At 36.8% G+C, this 23,441-nt stretch overlaps 2 protein-coding genes and 1 long non-coding RNA gene across 6 annotated transcripts; all 3 read left to right on the top strand.

The window, feature by feature from the left end:
- The first annotated feature begins 1,574 nt into the window (after positions 1-1,574).
- Positions 1,575-4,126, top strand: LOC104770858 (scarecrow-like transcription factor PAT1). 4 transcript variants are annotated; one of them, XM_087480640.1, is made up of 3 exons: positions 1,575-1,970; positions 2,406-3,453; positions 3,528-4,126. In XM_087480640.1, the coding sequence occupies exons 2-3, from the start codon at positions 2,429-2,431 to the stop codon at positions 3,976-3,978; spliced, it is 1,476 nt and encodes a 491-aa protein (XP_087336766.1). In that variant the 5' UTR covers positions 1,575-1,970; positions 2,406-2,428; the 3' UTR covers positions 3,979-4,126. The 4 variants fall into 4 exon arrangements, with proteins under 4 accessions (XP_087336766.1, XP_087336763.1, XP_087336769.1 ...); XM_087480637.1 differs by having other exon boundaries at positions 1,600-1,970; positions 2,398-3,453; XM_087480643.1 differs by having other exon boundaries at positions 1,715-2,183; positions 2,398-3,453.
- Positions 4,127-4,865: 739 nt separating this feature from the next.
- LOC147948296 (putative FBD-associated F-box protein At5g53635) lies at positions 4,866-6,090 on the top strand. Its single transcript, XM_087466130.1, has 4 exons — positions 4,866-5,140; positions 5,242-5,467; positions 5,557-5,697; positions 5,791-6,090. The coding sequence occupies exons 1-4, from the start codon at positions 4,866-4,868 to the stop codon at positions 6,088-6,090; spliced, it is 942 nt and encodes a 313-aa protein (XP_087322256.1).
- Positions 6,091-10,243: 4,153 nt separating this feature from the next.
- On the top strand, positions 10,244-11,775 carry LOC104770857 (uncharacterized). Its single transcript, XR_764642.3, has 5 exons — positions 10,244-10,429; positions 10,618-10,646; positions 10,746-10,839; positions 10,921-11,076; positions 11,474-11,775. It is a non-coding gene; the product is annotated as an uncharacterized LOC104770857 (long non-coding RNA).
- Positions 11,776-23,441: the final 11,666 nt, after the last annotated feature.

Below are 23,441 nucleotides of genomic sequence, written 5' to 3' on the forward strand. Positions count from 1 at the left end.
TGTGGCTAAGATGTCAATCCCTTTTACTGGCTTCAACACCTGGGACAGATTACTCTTCTGGTTGCAGACTCCTTCAACTGACAGTCGTACATGCACCATGAAGCTCTCCTGGTTGCTCAGGCTGTCGTGTACACCATTTGGCACGAACGTAACGCTCGTCTTTACACCAACACCCGCACTCCAGTGGAAGGTCTCTTCTCTCACCTTGACAAAAGGATTCGAAACACATGTCTGGCTAGGAACAACCAACCGAAGCACCAAGGTCTCTTAGAGATTTGGTTTCAAAGTTACTCTATTTAATTTCTATATGCAGTCCGTTTACCGTGTTTGTTCATCCCGGCTTTCGTTGTCGCTTAGGCACCTTGTACCCTAAATTATGATCTATCGTATAAAATCAGAAATTTTATTAAAAAAAAGAGTCAGGTTTACAAGAAGTGAACAATGGAGAAAAGTGGATTCATTTCTCTTTAGTTTACAAGTGATATGGTACATGGATCATTGTATGTATGATGTTGAAGAAAACGACAAGTATAATGATTTCATAAATATATGATTTTAAGCTCATTCGATCTCTATATTTTGCTAAAAGTGATATCTCTTATATTTATATTTTGCTAAAAGTGATATCTCTTATATTTATATTAATTATAATGGGAGAGTTGTCAAAAAGAACAAAAATGAAATAAAGAAGAGCAAGGGGGGGTTGTGTTGTGGGGTCACAATGACACAACATTCACTTACAAAAAAAAAAAAAAAAAAAAAAAAAGAGTAAAGGTAAAAGATGATAATATTCTATAATTTTCTTATCTTATTTTTTTTTTCTTTGTTGGTGCTTTGCAAAATTTAATCTTCACTTTGGATTTGGAATCTGAATTCCTATCTTTTACAAAAATTTCAGCTTTAAATACTTTTGTATCAATAAAAAGATTTGGTTCAATAATTTTGACCGGTGTATGATTTTTTTTTGTAAATTATTTTTTAGAATTAATGGAAAAAAATTGATCATTAAAATACTATTTTAATATTTAAACTTCACTTTTAAGTTGAAGTCTTAATTCCTCTCATCATCCAAAATTTTAGCTTCAAATAGTTTTGACCAATATATTATTCTTTTTTATTTTTATGCTATAAAATGTTTCCACATACTTACGAATTTTTTTTGTTATGTTCGATCATTAAAATGTAATTATAATTTTTTTTTAAATTACTTTAAATTGTTTGAGAACTTTTGGCATACGCCTGAAACCAATAAAAATCAACTTAATTATCTCGTGTGTTTTTCAATAATTGCGTGGCATGAAATCACAACATTTGAATTCAGCATTGTAATAGTCTTCTTACTCTACCCCGGTCAACATTCTTTGACTTTGATTTTTTTTCCTTTGGTGTTCTCGTCTTGTCTTGCTACATCTACTAAACGCCAACTAGTTTTTTTTTTTTTTTTTTGCTTTGCCTATTTATAAATAAATATGTGGTTTGTCCTACTGCGAAGTTTACTCACCGTCCGTATTCACGCATATAGAATAGTATACTTTTTTTGGTTTAATATACCTTTTTTTCTTAAACTTAAGATTAGAGATAGTGAATGAGAATCGGTTTAGTTCAAAAAAAAAAAAGATTAGAGATAGTGAAAGTTGAAAACTAGATTGAGACAAATAATGGATCGGGGACATGTATCTTCCATAATTGTAGTGTATGTGGTGGTGGGAGCGACATGTTTGAGTGGTATAATCGTAAATCACACGCCGTGTTTTAGATTCTGTTCCTTCCTTTCTCTCTCTCTCTCTCTCTCTCTCTCTCTCTGATAATAAAAGAGTGAGACTTCTGTTTTGTCTTTCGAGCCATTCCCATGTGCCTTGTCTCCGACAACTCTCTCCCTCTCTCTCTCTCTCTTCCTCTTCCTCTGGTTCACATGGAACTTCAATAACATTCACTATTTTAAGGTTTCTCATCTCAGGATAAAAAGTCAGGTGGGTACTACTCAATTTGGATTTTCTTCCTTTTTTTCACTTAGAACAGAGTTCAGTTTGATCTTTGATTCCTTAAGTTTCTTTTTTTTCTTTTTCTTTTTTTCTTCTAATATCTCTTATGTCTATGATCATATTAATTCTTAAATCATCTTTCTCTCTTGATCCTATTCTTTGATTTTGGAGGTTATCTTAGCTTTAATTTAACCTCAAAAGGTATTAGTTAATTTGCTTCCCTTGTTAGATTCTTGATCTCTGTTTTTTTTTATCAGTAGATTTGATTTGTTTATGAGTAAGAATTGAGTTATGCATGTGTAGATGAATTGGGTTGATCTGAGGTACAAAATTTATGTTAGGTCATGTTAGAGCTAGCTTGTCTAGGATGGGTTTGAGATGAGTCAAAGGGTTTGATGTGTTTATATACTTGTAGTTGTGCAGATCATATTAAGGTGTGACTAGAAATGTACAAGCAGCCTAGACAAGAGATTGAGGCTTACTCTTTTGAGCCCAACCCTTCTGGGAAGCTGAGGTACTTACCGGTTAACAACTCTCGTAAACGGTTTTGTACCCTCGAGCCATCTCCAGACTCTCCTGCGTATAATGCTCTGTCGTCTACTGCTACATATGAGGATACATGTGGCTCTTGTGTGACGGATGATTTGAATGACTTCAAACACAAAATTAAGGAGATAGAGACGGTCATGATGGGTCCGGACTCGTTGGACTTAGTCGTTGATGGTACGGACTCCTTTGATTCCACGGCGTGTCAAGAGATTAACAGTTGGAGATCAACTCTTGAGGCCATCTCGAGGCGGGATTTGAGAGCTGATCTTGTTTCATGTGCAAAAGCTATGTCCGAAAACGATCTTATGATGGCTAATTCGATGATGGAGAAGCTGCGCCAGATGGTCTCGGTTTCTGGTGAGCCTATCCAACGGTTGGGAGCTTATTTACTGGAAGGTCTAGTGGCGCTGCTAGCTTCATCGGGTAGTTCCATTTACAAATCACTTAACAGGTGCCCTGAACCGGCTAGCACCGAGCTTCTCTCTTACATGCATATTCTCTATGAGGTCTGCCCTTACTTCAAGTTCGGATACATGTCAGCAAATGGTGCCATTGCTGAAGCCATGAAGGAAGAAAACAGAGTTCACATTATCGATTTTCAAATCGGTCAAGGGAGTCAATGGGTCACTCTTATCCAGGCATTTGCAGCTAGGCCCGGTGGGCCTCCGCGGATTCGGATAACGGGTATTGACGATACGACTTCAGCATATGCTCGCGGAGGTGGCCTAAGCATTGTCGGAAACAGACTCGCCAAGCTTGCTAAGCAGTTCAACGTTCCATTTGAGTTCAACCCGGTGTCGGTGTCAGCGTCCGAGGTTAAACCTAAAAATCTCGGAGTCCGGCCAGGGGAAGCTCTAGCCGTCAACTTTGCCTTTGTTCTTCATCATATGCCTGACGAAAGCGTGAGCACTGAGAATCACCGGTACGTACGCGCGGTTCAGTATTAATTTTTGTATAGAAACTTGTTTGACTGAGTTGAGTATATTTTGTTTGCAGGGACCGGTTACTGAGAATGGTGAAGAGCTTATCTCCCAAGGTGGTGACTCTTGTGGAGCAAGAATCAAACACAAACACGGCCGCCTTCTTCCCGAGGTTCATGGAGACAATGAACTACTATGCCGCGATGTTCGAGTCGATTGATGTGACTCTCCCAAGAGATCACAAACAGAGGATTAATGTGGAGCAACATTGTCTAGCAAGAGATGTCGTGAACATCATCGCATGTGAAGGAGCTGATCGGGTCGAGCGGCACGAGCTCTTAGGGAAATGGAAGTCACGGTTTGAGATGGCGGGTTTCACTTCTTACCCGTTGAGTCCCCTGGTGAATTCAACCATTAAAAGTCTGCTCAGGACCTACTCGAACAAGTACAGGCTAGAAGAAAGAGATGGAGCCTTGTATCTTGGTTGGATGCATAGAGATTTGGTAGCCTCGTGTGCTTGGAAATGAGACAGAGACATTTTCTCTAGTGTGATCATAGTTTATGTGTTTTTACCGCTCATTTGAATCTTCAAAACATTAGAGACATGTTTATGTCTACTGCTAGAGACCAAGAGACATGCACACATACCAAAGTCAATGCTTTCACTTCCCCCAATCAAAACTTAAGCATATATAGTTCACACGAATGGATCTTTATTAGTATATGTAACCGAAATAAATTGATGTTCAATAAAACAACAAAACGGTGTCTTTTCACAGTTTTGACATTTCAACGTATTCAATAATTTCTGGAGAGAACACGTGTAAATTGTTGTTTTTAGTCATGTAAATTTTTTGTTTGTCCAAAAAAAAAAAAAAAAAAAAATCATGTCAATTTTAAAATTTTTAACTTAGAATTAATGGGCCTTGTTGGATCGTTGCGTTGGGCTTTTCTTTTTGTGTAACAACTATACACTTCTTAACTACTGTATATGAAACATTACATACATAGGTCTTTGAGATTGAGAGAATCAAATTTAAAATCATCTCTTTTTGAAACTTTCACGTTCAATTTTTGCTATGCAGGTTGAAAAAAATTTCCTACATAAGAAAAGCAGAATGGTTGATAACAAGATATTGAATCAGCATCTTTTTGTTCCAAATGGTTGGAAGATAGAATAAGCCACAGTTACCTGATCCTTTGATATGTTACATTCTCCCTCATCTTCCCTTAACAGAAGCTGTTAACTGTTAAAACAAGCGTTTTATCCACCAGATGGAGGAGTCTTTGGCTTTGGCTTCCTCGTTTGGAATTGACATGGTCTAAATTCCCTAATTCCGATGTTTTTATGAGTTTTGGTGACAAGTTTTTCCATTCAAATAGAGTTTCATGCATTCACAAGCTCAACTTATCTATGAGCTTTGGAAATGTCAATCCTCACTTCACATCATGGATTGATGTTGCGGTTAAGCGTAACTTCCAACATCTACAAGTCCGTTATGCTTTTGAGATGCCCCTTAGCCTTTATACCTGTGAGACACTGGTATCCTTAAAAATTTGTTGGGTGGCCTTGCCTAGTGCCGAGTTTGTTTCCTTGCCTTGTCTGAAGATTTTGCATTTAGAATGTATTAGCTATCCCAATGAAACCACTTTTGAGAGACTTGTCTCATCCTCCCCTGTCCTGGAAGAGTTAGAGTTGAGACTTGTAAGTTCTGTTGCAAATGTCTTTCGGACTCTAGGTCATTGAAGAGCTTCACTATAACTATACGCTTCTCTGTGGGTGATACCAGAATTCTGATTGATGTCCCTCGACTACGCTTTTTGAGCATTCGTGATAACTTAGCAAAAAGCTTTATAATAAACAGTATGAATTCCAGTGTCAAGTTAGATCTTGATCTCAGCCCTGGTTTATTTTTTGAAGAAGAAGATGTTTTATCCATGAGAAATAGTTTCCACAGTTTTCTCCCCCAAATTTCAAAGATGAGGGATATGTTCATTCATCTAGGCTCTTTCCAGGTATCTATGTCAATTACCATGTTCGACATATGTTCCCATAATCTATCATGAATGTTTCTGAGAACATCAGTTTTTCCTTCTTGTTCTAGCTTCTCTGTGAATACTCGAAACTAGAACCACTGCCTCAGTTTGGTTACATGTCCTGCCTGCAAGTAGAGCTCTATTATTCCCATTTGAAATGGTTACCAACCTTTCTTGAAAGCTTCCCAAACTTGAAGTCTCTCATCTTGGTGATGATCTGCCAAACCCCAATAAGTTTTTCATTCCTTCGAAGATTTTTGCATATTTTGTCTTTGTGTTTTAATCTTCTCTTCTGTTCTCAGGTATGCTACAATGCAGATCATGAGGAAATGCCATTTGAGGAGATGAATCAAGTCGGTTTCTCAACTGTGCCTAAGTGTTTGCTATCGTCTCTCGAATTTGTTGATTTCAAAGTGAAAGTCTCGGGACTTGCTGCAGGGATGAAGCTAGTAAGGTACTTCCTTGAAAATTTGGCAATCCTCAAGAAACCCACTCTACCTTGGCATTATAGTGCAATTCAGATTCAAGATGACGTGGTCAGGATCAGGAAACTCCTCAAAATTCCAAGACGCTCTACCGAATGTGAAGTCATCTTCCTTTGATCGGTAAAGAGTAGAATGAACATAGTGAGGATTCGTGATTTTTATGTTAAAAAACAAAGTGGATATGCATTGTAGTTTCTTGGTTGGTTTGGCTTAGGTCCATCTAGGCATATGCTTTCTTATGTTACTTATCATCTGGGTCGTAGGATTGAAAAAGGAAACGTACTTGGTCGTAAATCTCAATTGTTCTTAGAACCAACTGGTTTTTATTTTGGGGATTTTGTGTAAAGAATATGTTGGAAATGGATAGCAGTTTCGTTATCACTTGGTTAAGTGATTATTATGGTAGCGTAATTATTTTGCTCCTTTGTTTCTGAATTTTCCATGGATCTTTATATCTTCAGATGTTAGAAAACTCTTAGCATGGCCATATCGAGTTACTAGCTTTTGGACCAAAAGTTTTGGTAATGAATCGAGTTACTAGCCACACACAATGTTAAATAGTAAATATATATATATATATATATATATATATATATATATATTTATCAGTTGAGTTATTCTATATACAGTAATGTGTTTTCAAATTATAAAACACCTAAAATGTAAATAATAATCATATTGCAATTTAATTAGTTTTGCTACCACCCTATTGGTATATATATATATTTATCACTTGAGTTATTCTATATACAGTAATGTGTTTTCAAATTATAAAACACCTAAAATGTAAATAATAATCATATTGCAATTTAATTAGTTTTGCTACCACCCTATTGGTACATTTGGACACCTTTTTCTTCATGTTTTTAAAAAAAGAAAATTATTTTATCATCTTAACCACATAATTAAAAGACACATTCAAATAAATCACACCACTATAATAATGAAACAACATTATTAGACTATCCAAACATGAAGAAAAATATTTAGCTGAGAAAACGATTTTTTTGCTAAAAGAAACTATTAGAGAAGACCATATAGTAAGTATATTGGATGCATTAAAAAATGACTATAAACTGGATAGCATTTCCTATGAGTTTTGTTTGAGTATGCTTAAATTATGCTCTGTGTAAGATACAAGGTTAAAAATTTATGATTTTCTTTCTTCATCCTTAAACTGTATGAAAGCTTGTTATCTATAATTAAGATTTTTTTTTTTTTTTTTTGCAGGAATTCCAGTTGATATGCTCAAATTAACCCTAGAGCTATTCTCCCAATTAAGAGATCATTGTAGTACTTAGGGGTCGAATTTCACAATGACTCAAGATTACACAATAGACTTAATAATCTTTTAATTATGCTAAACAGAAGAATTTGTATTAAAATAAAAAGCAATGCAAAAATAAATTGAAGTTGTGTAAATTCAGATGGAAGAAAAGCTAGACTTAGGGAATAATCTCCGGAAATTATTGAATATCAAATCAATCATAACTCAGGATTCAATCAATTAAAATCATATCTTGAATTCTAAACTCTATTGTAAAATAAATCAGTTCTCATTACAAATATTATTTAAGTTTAAAACCCAAAAATTCAAATCTCTTTGTAACATTCAAGTTAAAAACCAGCTTTGAAAACAAGTTTAGATTTGTTCACAAAATTACAAAATCAAATCTCTTTGTAAAAAGTAGTTTTGCTCATCAAATGTTTATCAAAAAAATTAATTATATTCTCATATCAATTTATTTAAATAGAGTATTAATTTTAGATGATCAATCAAGAATTAATATAAATAACAACCAAAGATGAAGATCACAGAAGAATAAGAATCCCAAGAAATCAACAGATCTAATAAACCATAAAACCTCTATGAGAATCTCTAAACATAATAAACAGACTACTCAAATTTAATCAATGAAAAACAAAACATCTTCTCAATAAATTTACATAAGAAAGAGTATAAAGAAATAAGGGAGATCGAAATCTCCCTCAACAGAGTTGAGTTCTGACTTGTCTCTCTGGATCTCTCTCTCTCTCTCTCTCTCTCTCTCAAAAGTTTGCAGAAAATAAAGTTTATATCTAAACAATGACCTAAAAGTCTTATTTATATTCTTAAAACATATCTAGGGACTAATGATGCAAATATGGAAAATTTTGGGCCAACTTTGTAAATTTTCAAAACTTGAGAAACTCGGGTTTGTCTTGTGAACACTGCATCGATCAATGCCAACACCTGAATCGGTCGATGCATCCTTCTGAACTCATCTCTGAACTTTACAGCTTAGCCTCAATGCTCGAATATGCTCCATATCCTCCTATTTTGCTCCATATGTGCCAATAAGTAACTAATCCTATAAAGACTCAAAAACAACCAAGAAAACAAATCAAAAGACTCAAAAAACACACTTATATCATGGTTAAAAACCGTAAAACCATGATATATCACCAATCATTGGCACAAGAGGCTGAGAAGACATTGATGAAGAAGGAGTTGAAACTCTATTGTCAGAAATTCTCAAAGGAGCGTTTGATAGTCAAGTTCGCTTGTAACCTTATTTAAAGAGAAAATTATCAGTTTTGCCATGTACAGTACCATTCTTCAATGTAAATGCCACTTTCGATTAAATCTTCTCTAAAATACCATAGGACCCACTTTGATCTATTGAAAATGACAACAATACCCTTCTCTTATTTTTTTTCTCATTTCTCTCTTTTCTATTCTCATTTTCTTCGATCTCTAATCTTCCACTCTCTCTCTTCTTCTCTCCTCTCCTCTTTCTTTCTTCAAAACAAAGAAATCCTTTCAAAATCATGACTTCCATTTAATCTGCTTGCCTCTACCTTGGATGAACAACGTGTTTTGTTCGTTCTGGGGATGCTCTCCTCAAGGTTGAGTATAATATTTTTCAATTTGAGTTTCTTCTGTTTGTTTCCTTCTCCATAAAACTTTAATGGACCAGATCTGATATCTAACCCAATTTTATTTTCAATAGACCAGTTCCGGTGGACTAAATATGCTCCGATCAAGGCTGAGTATGATATTTCTCAATAAAATGCGTCAGCAAGCCTGCAGGTAGAGAAATTTGTTTCATGTTATTGATGGACAAGTATCGTCATTCAAGCGAATATGGTCCACTAAGAGAGCAAATGACATAACTATGGTGCACAAGTTTTGTAAACTTGTCCATCCAAGCGGATCTGGTCTACTAAGACCGAAGGACATAACTGTGGTGGACAAAAAACTTGTTCGAGGTTTAAATCTGGTCCACTAGAGGCCTGCAGATGGACTAGTAGAGTCCAACAAAGAGGATCTTGTCCACTTTAGAGGACAAAAGACAAATTTGAGATTGACTAAACCTGACTGAGCATTGGATCTGGTCCACCAGAAGTTTAGCACGTGTGTGTTTTGTGCCACAAAATTGTCTCTGCTTCAAAACACACGTCACTCATCCCATTTTTTTAGTCTTCCCTTTCTTTAATTTAAGGATAGAAATGTCATTTTCTCTTATGCCATAAACTTAGAAAATAACATTTCTTAAAAGGAAAAACTAAAATGGCATTTCTCACAACTTTCATTTTAAAAATGGCATTTCTCACTAAATTCCCTTATTTAAACAAATATTTATTTGTTTGGCCAGTAAGTAATTTAGGCTTCTTGATTTTTTTTTCTTGAAATTGCATTGCACTATAAATATTTACTTTATAATTCTTTCAAATTCTTTACTCAAAAAGTATTGTGGACAAAAAGAAAAAATATATACACGATTGCAATGAGTTTATGACCAACTCAACAAAATTTGAGAAATTGAAAGATAGTTAATTTGACATAATAAAAATAAAAATTTAAAATTATAAGCACAATGATATTATAGTCTTAAATAATTTAGAGATATAAAATATAAACTAAAAAACAATTTAAAAATACTACAACATTAAAAAAAATGAGAAAAAAATAAATATATAAAAAGAAAATTTTAGAATCATCACGAATTTCTAATAAGAAATCAAATTTAACTAAATAATATAACTAATATCTAAAAATACTACAACATAATTAAATTAAAATATTAAAAAAGAAAGAATAAACAAATATTGATAGTTAATAGGTTTAGAACTTTTAATTTTTATTTTTTAGTTTTTTTAATGTTTTAGTAAATTTAGAATTGACACATGTCAAAATCTTATCAATACAAGTAACATGTGTCATGATATTATTAATGAATAATTTTGACATTAAACTTTATATAATAAAATATTATATAGAGAATATGTTAGTTAGATGGTTAGAGTAGTTAGTTATTTAATTTTGGTTTTTTGCTTAGTTAGTTTTGCCAATTGCTTTTTTTTTTCTTTTTTTCCAGGAAATCCAATCATTGGCACAAGAGGCTGCAGAGAGAGTGGTGCTTGTCATCGATGAAGAAGGTGTTGACAAGTTCTCAAAGGAGTGTCTACTCAGGTTCGCTTGTAACCCCTTTTTAAATAAGTATTTGTTTTTTTTTGTTGGCATGTAGGTAATTTAGGCTTCTTATTTTTTTTTTTTTTTAGGTTAGAAGAAGTTAAGCTTTCTTTGATTGATGATGCTTCAAACATGTTATGGATCGTACACTAATATCTGTAAAATATATTTTGCTACTTGAATTGCAGGGAGGATATGTTGTTGCTCATCTAACAGGGTATGCAGTCTTTATTCCTTGTATCTATACGTCTTCTTCTTCTGATAATAGTTTTATTATCAGAGTAAAGTGATGTTCAAATTTGTTATGTGCTATCAGAGTCTAGAAACTAGCTCTAACTTGTTAGGCTTAGAAGTGATTGTGCATGATGTTAGAAGAACTTTGACTGAAAAATCCCATCAATTTTTATCAGGTAACATTATCTATTGTGTTAAAGATACATTTTTTTTTTTTTTTTGACAAACCAAAAAGATACATTTTTTTGTTATCTCAGGCCTCTTATTCGAATCATAGGAAACCGGTTTCTATGGCAGGTCAAAGCGCTATCCTGGCTACAGTAATCATCCTTATACATTGGGGTGGGGTTGCACTTAAGCCATTCCTCCCTCAACTTCAAACAACATTTGTCAAGTGTTTGCAAGACTACAAGGTTAGTCCATCTCTCAACTTGAGAGCAAATGAAGTTTATGAATGTCTAATGATAGGCAAGGACTACATCTACAACAGTTTGGATTTAATAGAAGAGACAGAATTTAAGTTAAAGAGACACATGGCCAGATTCACAAAAATAAAATACTATAAATTTGATCTGACAATGGAAAAATCCACTTTTTTCGATTAGTAGAAGGCTACATCTGCTTTGTTGGAGTAGATTGGTTTACATATTTTATCCAAAAGTTTATAGTCAGCTATCCTACACTTTTATCTTTTTCCAAGTACTGTACTGTTAAATTTAAATGACAAATAGACGACATATGTGGAAATTTTTTCTAGAAATGGAGTTGTTTCGTAAGCTCAACTAATATTTAACACCTTTACAACTGCAGGACCATCCTTTCTAGTGATGCGTTTGCCCTGTGAAAGCTTGGTGCTACTTCCATGCAGTTTCTTTGATAGTCGTTACCCATGATTGCGGTTGCATAAGTATTTATCAAAGTTTGATTTATGTCATGTCATTGTGATTAATCTTCAACGAGTTGTGATGTTAACATGGAATTGACTTACAGAGTCTTATACTGTAAGTTATCATCTTCACAACTGTATTAGCTTAAGTAGTGGTTTCTAGATAACCTAGTGTGTTATTCTAATTTTTTGTGAAAATTGATCAGCGGATACTCTTTTGGTTTTCTATGCATTTATTGATCACTTAAGATTCAATCGTCTAATTAGAGTTTCGTTATATATAGTGGAGTAAATATTAAAGTGTATCACTAACGAAGAGGGAAAAGCGGAGCTTGCTTTCCTACCAAAGGATTGCCATTGGCTTCTCTCATTGTTGCCATTGGCTTCTCATTGTTTTTGTCGTCAAAATCCAAGTTCCCTTATTTCCGTAGAGTATGTTGTTGATTAGTGTGCCAAATTGTTTGTGTTATCTGTGTTTTATACCAAATCACAAATTTAGCTTCTTTCTTGACACAATTTAAGTTCGAAAAATTTCCTGGGAAGTCGAAGTCAAAAGATATAAGGGAGATGAATCTATTTTCTTTCATAAAATTAAAATTCCTAAACACCAGAGCAACTACAATCCTGCTTCAATATAAATGATAAGTAAGAACCTAGACGATAAGATAGATAGACACATCTTTGATTTATTTTTATTTTAGAAAAAGTCCAAAATATAATAGAAACACATAAATTTAATAATATAAATTAATTTAAAAAGTATTTAAGAGTTATTAGAAAGGTATCTAACCTCAAAGAAATTGATAGTCCACCAAATCAACTATAGTTAGATTTCAATTTGTGGTGTACCGCAAGACAATTTTTTTTAATAATTATTGGGTGAATTACTTAAATGTTACTCATTTTAGGTAATATTACCAGAATCTACAAAAAACTTTTTTATTACTAGAATGTTTCGGGTATTTTCAAAATACCCAGCGTGCCCCTGTTTTATGTTACCGGAAAAAACGTTATTACAAAAATGTCATTGCCACGTCAGACGCCACGTCAGAAATCGCTGACGTGTACCATAACTCAGCCGTAACGCGACACAGAGTATGTTGCGGCTGAATTATAGGTATGTTGACTTATGAGTAATAGCGGACGGCTGACTTATGAAAATCTGGCTGAGTTACGCTTATAAGTCAGCCAAGAGTTATGGCTGACTTATTAAATTTGGCTGAGTTATGCGTATAACTCAGCTGTAGTAATGGCTGAGTTTTCACCTGATGGTTGAGTTGTCAAGATTTTGGCTGAGTTATCGCTACGACACGGTTGAGTTGTCAAAATTTTGACTGAGTTATCACAATGACACGGCTGAGTTGCCATTTTCCGACTGGCTGAGTTATGAAAAATGGCTGACTTATGAGATGTAGTTACGGCTGAGTTATGGTAAAAAAACTATAACTCAGCCGTAATAGGCTGACTTATCGACAAGTCAGCCGTTTGACGGCTGACTTATTGGCAAAAGATTAATTACTAGAATGTTTTTTAGCTACGGCTGACTTATCAAACGATACGGCTGAGTTACATATTTTCAGTTCATGAAGCGGCTGAGTTTGGCAGCAATTTTTTTTGCTTTTTAATTACTGTAATGTTTTTCGTGTTGTGGCTGAGTTTTAGTTAGGCTGAGTTATGGTATTGTTTCATGGCTGATTTGCCACGTCGGATGCAGCATCCATGTCAGCATTCCATGTCATCATCTTTTTCTCCGGAAATACGAAACGTCGTTCGACTCTGGTTCTTCAACTGGTTAATAAGTGAACTATTTTTCCTTCTTATTCACCTTGTTCTTCTACTTCTTCTTTACTTTCTTCTTCACACCTTGTTCTTCTACTTTTGTTCTTCTCCACCTTGTTCTTCATTATATTTCATGGATCCAGTGCCGGTACTAGTTGTGTCCGGTAATTGGATAAAGACACAGAGATATGTATTTAACTCCGACGAGAGAGGGTGTATAGTTGTGCAGATAGATGGAGGCACAACATACGACAAGCTTGTTAAGTTTGTTCTTGAAGACTACGGATTGGACTCGTTTAGACATGAGCTAAAGCTGAGCTACATGTTCTCGAACAGGGCAATGAAACATATGGCGCATGATACTCCACCAGTTTTTGTCTCCAATGATCGATAGTTGCAATGTTTTTTGGGTCTATGGAAAACCGATCAGCTACGTCTCTGTGTAGAGTTTTCGGCGAAAGAGTCTACAGAAACTAGTGGAGCTAGAGGAAGTATGATTCGGTGAAGCAGAGACTCGAAAGCAGAATCTACCCCCGAAGTGTGCGGTGGGGGATTTGAAGGCACTTGTTTTGATTATGGTAAGATTGTTGACAAAGAAAACGAAGAAGAAGCTGTTGAAGTAGCATCTGACGAAGAAGAAGACGATGAATTTTCAACCCGATTTGATGTTTTCGACGACTCCGATGGTGAGTCATCTGATGACGAGAAGTTTTCTGTATTGGGCGAGCCTCAGAGTACAGTGGAAGACCCACCTACTCCGCCTCCTCAGAAGAAAGCTCATAGAGATGATAACTTTGCCGGATCGAAGATGAATCCGGAGGCTATTAGGTTGGAGGTGTCAACGCTAACAATTGCTGTAGGACAACGATACAATAGCAAAAACCAGTTCAGGAATCACGTGAAACTTATTTCGGTTAGGGATGGATTTGATTTTAATGTACCAGTCTCAAATCCGAGACAAGTGGTTTTTAGGTGTTGGGTTAAAGGATGTATTTGGAGAGTTCGTGCATCTGTACAAGGGGATGACCCGGATTTTCATGTTCGTGTATATGATTCGGAACACACATGTTCTGTGACGGAACGTTCTACTAGATGCCGTCAATCAACAACTGATGTACTGGCAGGTCTTTACAGGGACTATCTTGGTGATCTTGGTCCGGATGTTAAACCTAAAAGTGTCGGAGTCATTTTCAATAAGCAATTTAGTCTAAAGGTAATTACTATGTTTCGACTGACTTATTGATAATAATGGTTGAGTTATAGGTATGTATAGGCTGAGTTAATTATTGATAACAATGGCTGAGTTATAGGTATGTATAGGCTGAATTATTTACATTTTACGGCTCATTTATTGATTATTTAAGGCTGACTTATTCGAATGTATCGGCTGAGTTATTTATATATTATGGCTGATTTATTAAATTGTTGGTGTCGACAGATGGGTTATTGGAAGGCATATCGAACGCTGCTGAATGCAAGGCAATCCATCAGGGAACTCCTGAGGAAAGTTTTAGCGAGTTGCCTTCTTACGTATTCAAGTTAAAAAGGGAAAATCCGGGTACAGTCACGCGTCTTCAAATAGGTGATGAAGATAGATTCAAATATGTTTTTATTGCTTTTGGTGCGAGTATTGCTGGGTTTGCTTTCATGCGCAAAGTTGTTGTTGTCGACGGAACGTTTCTCCATGGTAGTTACAGAGGGACACTTCTAACAGCCCTAGCTCAGGATGGTAACTTTCAAATTTTCCCATTAGCTTTCGCTGTTGTTGACACTGAAAATGATGAGTCTTGGCGTTGGTTCTTTACACAACTCAAAGTTGCCATTCCAGACGAAAAGGATCTTGCGGTAATCTCCGACAGACATCAGTCAATAGGGAAAGCGATTCGTCAAGTGTATCCGTTGGCTTCACGTGGAATTTGCACTTACCATTTATATAAGAACATCTTGGTGAAGTTCAAAAGAAAACATTTGTTCCCTCTGGTGAAAAAAGCGGCAAAGTGTTTTAGGCTAACTGATTTTAATGAGGCTTTCAATGAGATTGAAGCACGTCATCCCGAACTACATGGATACCTCCAACGAGCTGGTGTCCGAATGTGGGCGCGTGTTCATTTCCCGGGTGAAAGGTACAATTTAATGACAACGAATATTGCAGAATCAATGAACCATGCACTGTCAAATGCTAGAAGTCTTCCCATAGTTCAACTTCTAGAATCGATACGGGATATAATGACCAGATGGTTTTCTGAACGGAGAGAGGATGCGAAATCGCAGCAAACAACGCTCACTCGAGGTGTTGAGAAACTATTACAGGTAATTTTACATAAGTCAGTCGTCAATGTTGATAACTCATCCGTAACAGTTACCATATCTCTGCCGTAATTGTTTCCTTATCTCAGCCATTACCATTATAGTTTCCATAACTCAGCCATTGTTGTTTCAATAACTCAGCCATAATTGTTTTCATAACTCAGCCTAAAGCGTTTTGTTTTTTGTTCTACTCCCTTATAGGACCGTGTCACCAGAGCAAGACTTATGGAGGTACAAACGATTGATGCTGTACGTGTTCAAGTGAAATATGAATCATCTTTGCATGTTGTAAATTTAGAAATAAAAAGTTGCACATGCCGTCGTTTCGACCACGAGAAAATACCATGCATCCATGCAATCGCAGCTGCAGAGCATATGGATGTGTCTCGTATATCCATGTGCGATACGAAATTTAGGAGTGTCGATTTGGTTAACGGATGGGCTGGTTCAATCATGCCTCCAGATGAATCATTCCCTGCTCCTGAAATTGTGGATAATCAGAAGTGCTTGCCTCCGATTGTTGTGAACCAGCCAGGAAGACCAAAGAAGCGTAGGATTAAATCATCTTTGGAAGTTGCCACTGAAAATAAACGCCCTAGGAAGCAACACGCATGTTCGCGATGTAAGCAAGTTGGGCACAATGCAAAATCTTGTGCTCTATAGTTTATATTGTGTTATTACTCATCTGTCAAAGTATTATTACTTTATTTTGTGGTATTACTCATCTGTCAAGTAGTATAACTCAGCCATAACACACTATAACTCAGCCATAACACACTATAACTCAGCCATCACATGAATCGACGATATATTTCGTCATGTATCATGATAACTCAGTCGTAATAAACTATAACTCAGCCATAAAATCAGTCGTATAAATCAGTCGTTTGATTGTTTCTTTGATAACTCAGTCATGACATGAATCGACTATATATTTCGTTTTCCCGTAAAAGCTATAACTCAGCCGTAAATTTTATAACTCAGCCATGACATTAAACTTCACTAAAATCGTTTTGATTAGTTTCCATTACACTTCATCCAAACAACAACAAAAAATATATATAATAACAACACCTAAACGAGAGATCTCTGGTCGGGGGAGCCCGATCGAAAAGTTTCGCCACCAACCCTCTAGCGTTCTGGATGGTCCTGCAATCGCAGAACGGGAGCTGGGTCAGATATGTCAGTCTCCAATGGTTCCTCCACTACAAGTTCGTTCACCGCAATTCGACAGAAATCTCGTACCCGTTGTAAGGCCTCTAGCCTTTCGATTGGCAATCCGGAGCCTCTGGACATCATGTCCTCTATAAAGGCACATGGGCCTTCAAGAAGATGGCGCTCGCGGAAGGCTTCACCCGACGACTCCAGGAAATTGACGTATCGGATTAACCTAGTCAAGCAAGCTCGATAGGCCCAGACATCCGTCACGAACGGGAAGGCGGTTTCCCTCAGGGGTTCGCGATCGCCTTTCTGGAGATCGGGTACATCCATCTGATCGACCAGTTCTTTGCACGCCTTGTGCTCATCAAGTAGACGGACCATTAGCCAGTGTGCCAAGAAGTAACCTTCGACGATAAGGTCTTCCAGGACTAGAATGGTTCCCTCTAAACGGTAAAAACGATGGAGCTGGTCAAGTTTCAGCCGAAGCGCCCGAATATACGCGCCCATCCTCTTTCGCCGAGCTCGGTACTCTCGAAGTTCTAGCTGAAGGGGAGACACACCAGGGTCGACAGTATTTGAGTTTGGAGCGACCTCACGAGATCGGGACGTCTCTCCTACCTCCTGTGGAATGGGATTTTCCGGCTTCCGATTGCCGGATGCGGCGGCTATCCTTTCCCGGGCCTGTGTCAGCAATGCGGATCGAGTTCTTGCTGGCATCCTTCTATTTCTTACGCTGGTGGAAGTTCGAATGATTTATTCCCCAAACCTTCATCCCTATTTATATAGAGTCATGGGATGTAACCGCCGCTGAGTCCACCAATCAGACTGCAGCGAAAATTCCGCTGTGTCCCGAGAATAACTATAAAAGACCGTGCAACACATTTAATGAAACACGTCTTTCGTTTTCCGGTAAAGCTATAACTCAGCCGTTAAGCAATATTTTGGCAAGTTAACCTAATAATTACAAAAACATTTCTTTTGATAACTCAGCCATATAGATCAGTCGTTTGTTTTCATATTGTCTTTTTCGATAACTCAGTCATAACTCATTATAACTCAACCATGACATGAATCGACTATATCTTTCGTTTTCCCGTAAAGCTATAACTCAGCCGTTAAGCAATATTTTGGCAAGTTAACCTAATAATAGACGCGACCTTTCTTTTGATAACTCAGCCATATAGATTGTTCATTTTGATATTTCATCCGTTATTCACTATAACTCAGCCGTCACATGAATCGACGTGACCTTTCGTGTTCTCATAAAACTATAACTCAGCCAATACATGAGAGTAGATACTAAAATGTGGAAGCATGAAAGGTGGATACATAGAATTAGCCGAAGAAAAAAAGGGACGTTTAATACATGAAAAAGATGGGAAACTATACGACTGCTGGAAAACAATTATTTTAAAATAAACAGAAATTAGAGTCACGAATTGATAAGATAAAACTAAAAATCACTGTTGGAAACCCTAAAGGATCTCCGAGACTTTGAGGGACAACCACAGAAGGTAACAGTTTTCGCACATGATTTCATAGTCTCCATAGCGGAGAGAATGGAAACCATAATTCAAACAACACATCACAGCACAAACGGGTTAAGGGAGTGACGGGCTGTCAGGATAGTGATGGGAGGCTGAGTATGAGTTTTTCCGGGCCGTCTTATAACGAGATAAATCATCCAGAAAATAATTACCGGTTACAATGGCATCTGAAGACTTTAGAGGATAATGATTTGTATCAAACAGCTGGAGGTAATGGACGGCCATATCCTCATTCCCTTGACAAATACTTAGTACCCCACATGCTAAGGTGGCATAACCATCGGCCGGTACAATACGACTGAGAATATCAATCCCACGCTGGATATCTCTATCCTCAGCCACAACCCTTAGCCCTTCGAAGTAAATGGCAATGGGGTTGCCGGCCTCAAAGCATTTGACGAAGAAAAGCCTTTGCCGCCCTTCATTTTGGAGGCTACCATCAGGGGCATTGGATGTGTTGATTTCTGATGGATCAGTACAAAGCCAATATATAGCAACTGTCTTTAGAACTTCATCACTGTATACTGCATTTTTCCCCCTATAACCAGCCCTTAAAATAGAACCAAGTGCGGTCCATCCACCATATTCTGCAGCATTTTCTGCAACAAGGGAAACAATTTTGATGAAAACGTCGTCGGGGAGATCCGGCATCTTGGGTGCTAGCACGGACATAGTGTTGAAAAAAATAATTTTATTCTAGTTTGTAGTTGAGAGGTAATAGACTAAAAACAGGAATATTATAACTCAGACACTTGGTTCTATTTGTAGTTGAGAGGTAATAAATAGACTAATGATTTTAGGGTTAAGCATATTTTGGCGGGAAACCATAAATTAAAACTATAACTCAGCCATAACATGAATCGACGTGACCTTTCGCTTTCCCCTAAAACTATAACTCAGCCGTAAAGCAATATTTTGGCGGGAAACTAAACAATAAAATTATTGCAAGTTAACCTAATTTATTGGTAAGCAATATTTTGGCGGGAAACCATAAGTTATTCCTGTAATAGACGCATCGACGAGACCTTTTCAGATTATTCCTACTGATAATTCAGCCATTACTAACTAGAACTCAGTCAATACATGAATCGATGAGAATTATGGCTGAGTTATCATTAGAAACGAAGGTCATTTCTTCAAATTGTTTATAATGATAACTCAGTCATCATTCTCTATAACTCAGCCGTCACATGACCTGTAACTCAGCCATATAGATTGTTCCTATAACTCAGTCATAACTCACTATAACTCGACCGTTAAGCAATATTTTTGCAAGTTAACCTAATAATAGAATCAACCTTTCTTTTGATAACTCAGCCATATATATTGTTCATTTTGATAACTCATCCGTTATTTACTATAACTCAGTCGTCACATGAATCGACGTGACCTTTCGTGTTCCCGTAAAACTATAACTCAGCCAATACATGAGAGTAGATACTAAAATGTGGAAGCATGAAAGGTGGATACATAGAATTAGCCGAAGAAAAAAGGGACGTTTAATACATGAAAAAGATGGGAAACTATACGAATAAATGGAAAACAATTATTTTAAAATAAACAGAAATTAGAGTCACAAATTGATAAGGTAAAACTGGAAATCACTGCTAGAAACCCTAAAGGATCTTAGAGACTTTGAGGGACAACCACCAAAGGTAACAGTTTTTGCACTTGATTTCAAAGTCTCCGAAGCAGAGAGAACGGGAACACATCACAGCACAAGTGGGTGAAGGGAGTGGCGGGCTGTCAGGATAGCGATGGGAGGCTGAGTATGACTTTTTCCGGGCCGTATCAAAACGAGATAAATCATCCAGAAAATAATTACCGCTTACAATGGCATCCGAAGACATCAGAGGATAATGATTTGCATCAAACAGCTGGAGATAATGGATGGCCATATCCTCATTCCCTTGACAAATACTTAGTACCCCACATGCTAAGGTGGCATGACCATCGGCCGGTACAATACGACTGAGAATATCAATCCCACGCTGGATATCTCTATCCTCAGCCACAACCCTTAGCCCTTCGAAGTAAATGGCAATGGGGTTGCCGGCGTCAAAGCATTTGACGAAGAAAGGCCTGTGCCGCCCTTCATTTTGGAGGCCACCATCAGGGGCATTGGATGTGTTGATTTCTGATGAGGGATCAGTACAAAGGCAATAGATAGCAGTTGTCTTTAGAACTTCATCACTATATACTGCATTTTTCCCCCTACGACCAGCCCTTAAAATAGAACCAAGTGCGGTCCATCCACCATATTCTGCAGCATTTTCTGCAACAAGGGAAACGATTTTGATGAAAACGTCGTCGGGGAGATCCGGCATCTTGGGTGCTAGCGTGGACATAGTGTTGAAAAAAATAATTTTATTCTAGTTTGTAGTTGAGAGGTAATAGACTAAAAACGGGAATATTATAACTCAGGCACTTGGTTCTATTTGTAGTTGAGAGGTAATAAATAGACTAATGATTTTAGGGTTAAGCATATTTTGGCGGGAAACCATAAGTTATTCATGTAATAGACTAATAATCCTAGTGATAACTCAGCCGTCAAGTCATATATATATATTTCAGCCATCACTTACTATAACTCAGCCATTACATGAATATACGAGACCTTTCGTTTTCCCGTAAAACTATAACTCAGCCGTTAAGCAAAATTTTGGCGGGAAACCGTAAGTTAACCTAATAATAGACGCGACCTTTCTTTTGATATCTATAATTCAGCCATCACATGAATCCATAAAACTATAACTCAGCCGTTAACTAATATTTTAGCGGGAAACCATAAGTTAACCTAATAATCGACGTGACCTTTCGTTTTTCTATTGTTTTTCTTTTATATTCTCTTAATTCATTGTATCGTATTTTGGTGGGAAACCATAAGCTATTCATGTAATAGACTAATAATCCTAGTGATAACTCAGCCGTCAAGTTATATATATATATATATATATATATATATATTTCAGCCATCACTTACTATAACTCAGCCATCACATGAATATACAAGACCTTTCGTTTTCCCGTAAAAAACTATAACTCAGCCGTTAAGCGATATTTTGGCGGGAAACCGTAAGTTAACCTAATAATAGACGCGACCTGTCTTTTGATAACTATAACTCAGCCATAACATGAATCCGTAAAAATATAACTCAGCTGTAAAGCAATATTTTGGCGGGAAACCATAAGTTAACCTAATAGTCGACGTGACCTTTCGTTTTTCCAAAAGTTAACCTATTGTTTTTCCTTTAAATTCTCTTAATTCATTGTATCGTTTCGGTTTCTTACTCATTGTATCATTTCCTTCGTCTCCGCTCACAATATATTGCACCTACAAATCTCCTCTACAACCATTATCAATATATCCTTCGATCATTGCATATGTAAGTCTCCTCTCCATCCCCTCTCAATCTATTGCATATTTTCCGATCATTGCACCTATCAGTTGGTGACGGTTGTTTTTATTTTGATAGCCGAGCTATGGACGGAGAGGGTTCCAGTAGGGGTCAAAAACGCAAGGCAGACGAAGCATTATCGCCAGCAAGAGTCCCAGAAGCTTACGAGTGGGAAGAGGAATCACTAATGGGTGTGTCCGAAGCCTTTTCTCAGACAAGGGCCGCGGTCGAGGCGGAGTCAAAGCGTCGCTACGCAGAAATTCTGCGTATGATGGATGAGCATATGAAAAAGAAGGAAGAGAAGACCGTCCTCGTGCATCAAGTGGAACTAATCGACGCTCAACTAAACCAACTGAATCAATTCTTGGCTGGAGAACTTGTCGACTTAGCGACAGAGCACAAGAAGTTAGAGGAGATGAGAGAGATTGCGGAGGCCGATGCCGACCTGTGTGTGGTTCCTCCTCCTGTTGATTGGGATTAACTAAAAGCTCATGGTTCCTCCTCCTCTTAATCGGTTTTTAGAAGTTAATTCCATTGTAATGTCGTCTCCTCTTCTTTATGAACCCTGAACTTGTTTGATTTTTATTTCTTTTTGTAATGTTTCATATTAATATAACTCAGCCGGTATTATGATAAATCAGCCACTAAAGATTTATAAATCAGCCGTCACATGAATCGTTGAGAGTTTTCGTTTTCCCATAAATATTGTAACTCAGCCGCAAAGTCATATATAACAGCCATTTATTTTCATAAAGTTTCTTGAGGTAACTCAGCCATTCTCACTCTAACTCAGCCGTAATATGAATCGGTGCGACATTTCGAATTCCCGTAAATATGATATCTCAGCCGTCATATCATATATATCATTCATTTACTTTCAAATTTTTTCTTGTGATAACTCAGCCATAAGTCACTATAACTCAGCCGTTACGTGACCTTTCGTTTTCCAATAATGGTTATAACTCAGCCGTAAAGCGATATTTTGGCGGTAAACCATAAGTTAACCTAATAATTTTAAAATCCAGTTGTTGGCGGGAAACCATAAGTTAACCTAATAATATTAATATTTAATTGTCGAGTGATGTTCTTCTTCTTAAAAACGAAAATCCCCAAATGTCGAATGCTTAAACCCTAAAAAATCAAATTCTCGTAAATCATGAGCAATGTATCTGGAGATTCGAGTTGTGCATCAAATGTCCGAGAGAGAGGACGAGGTACATTTGTTGGCGTACGTAAGAGATGTTGGTGTGGAGAAGCAATCGTGGCCAAAAATTCGAAATCGGAGTCAAATCCTTGTCGACGATACTTCTGTTGTGGGTATGCAGCTGCGAAGAAGGTAGAGTCTGTTCTTGGTTATGTTGAATCTGTTCTTGTTGGTTTATATTGAATCTGTTCTTGTTCCAATTGTTGTCTCCATCACCTTGATAGCTTATGAATGATGAACACGTCTTCAAGTGGGTCGATGAGGCACTGTTGGATGAGGTAGAGTCTTTCTCTGTTCAAACTGAAAAACTACAAATGGAGCTTGGGAAGGAGCTATTTGAGAGGGTTGAAGATGCAAAATCAGAATTGAAAGCAAGGATGAAGGTTATGATAATTGTGATAGTTTTTGGTTATATAATCATGTTTGGTCTATTTAAGATAGCAGGATGAGATAGTGTATGATGGGATTATGTTTCCATAATGTTGTTTGTTAATGG

This window comes from Camelina sativa, chromosome 2 (genome assembly GCF_030686135.1).
Source record: "Camelina sativa cultivar CO46 ecotype springtype chromosome 2, ASM3068613v1".
NCBI lineage: Eukaryota > Viridiplantae > Streptophyta > Magnoliopsida > Brassicales > Brassicaceae > Camelina > Camelina sativa.

Coding starts and splice junctions, on each gene's coding strand:
- LOC104770858 (XM_087480640.1), top strand. CDS start 2,429: ATGTACAAGCAGCCTAGACAAGAGATTGAGGCTTACTCTTTTGAGCCC. Junction 3,454..3,527: donor GTGAGCACTGAGAATCACCG/GTACGTACGCGC, acceptor TTTTGTTTGCAG/GGACCGGTTACTGAGAATGG.
- LOC147948296 (XM_087466130.1), top strand. CDS start 4,866: ATGAGCTTTGGAAATGTCAATCCTCACTTCACATCATGGATTGATGTT. Junction 5,141..5,241: donor TCCTCCCCTGTCCTGGAAGA/GTTAGAGTTGAG, acceptor GGGTGATACCAG/AATTCTGATTGATGTCCCTC. Junction 5,698..5,790: donor ACTTGAAGTCTCTCATCTTG/GTGATGATCTGC, acceptor TTCTGTTCTCAG/GTATGCTACAATGCAGATCA.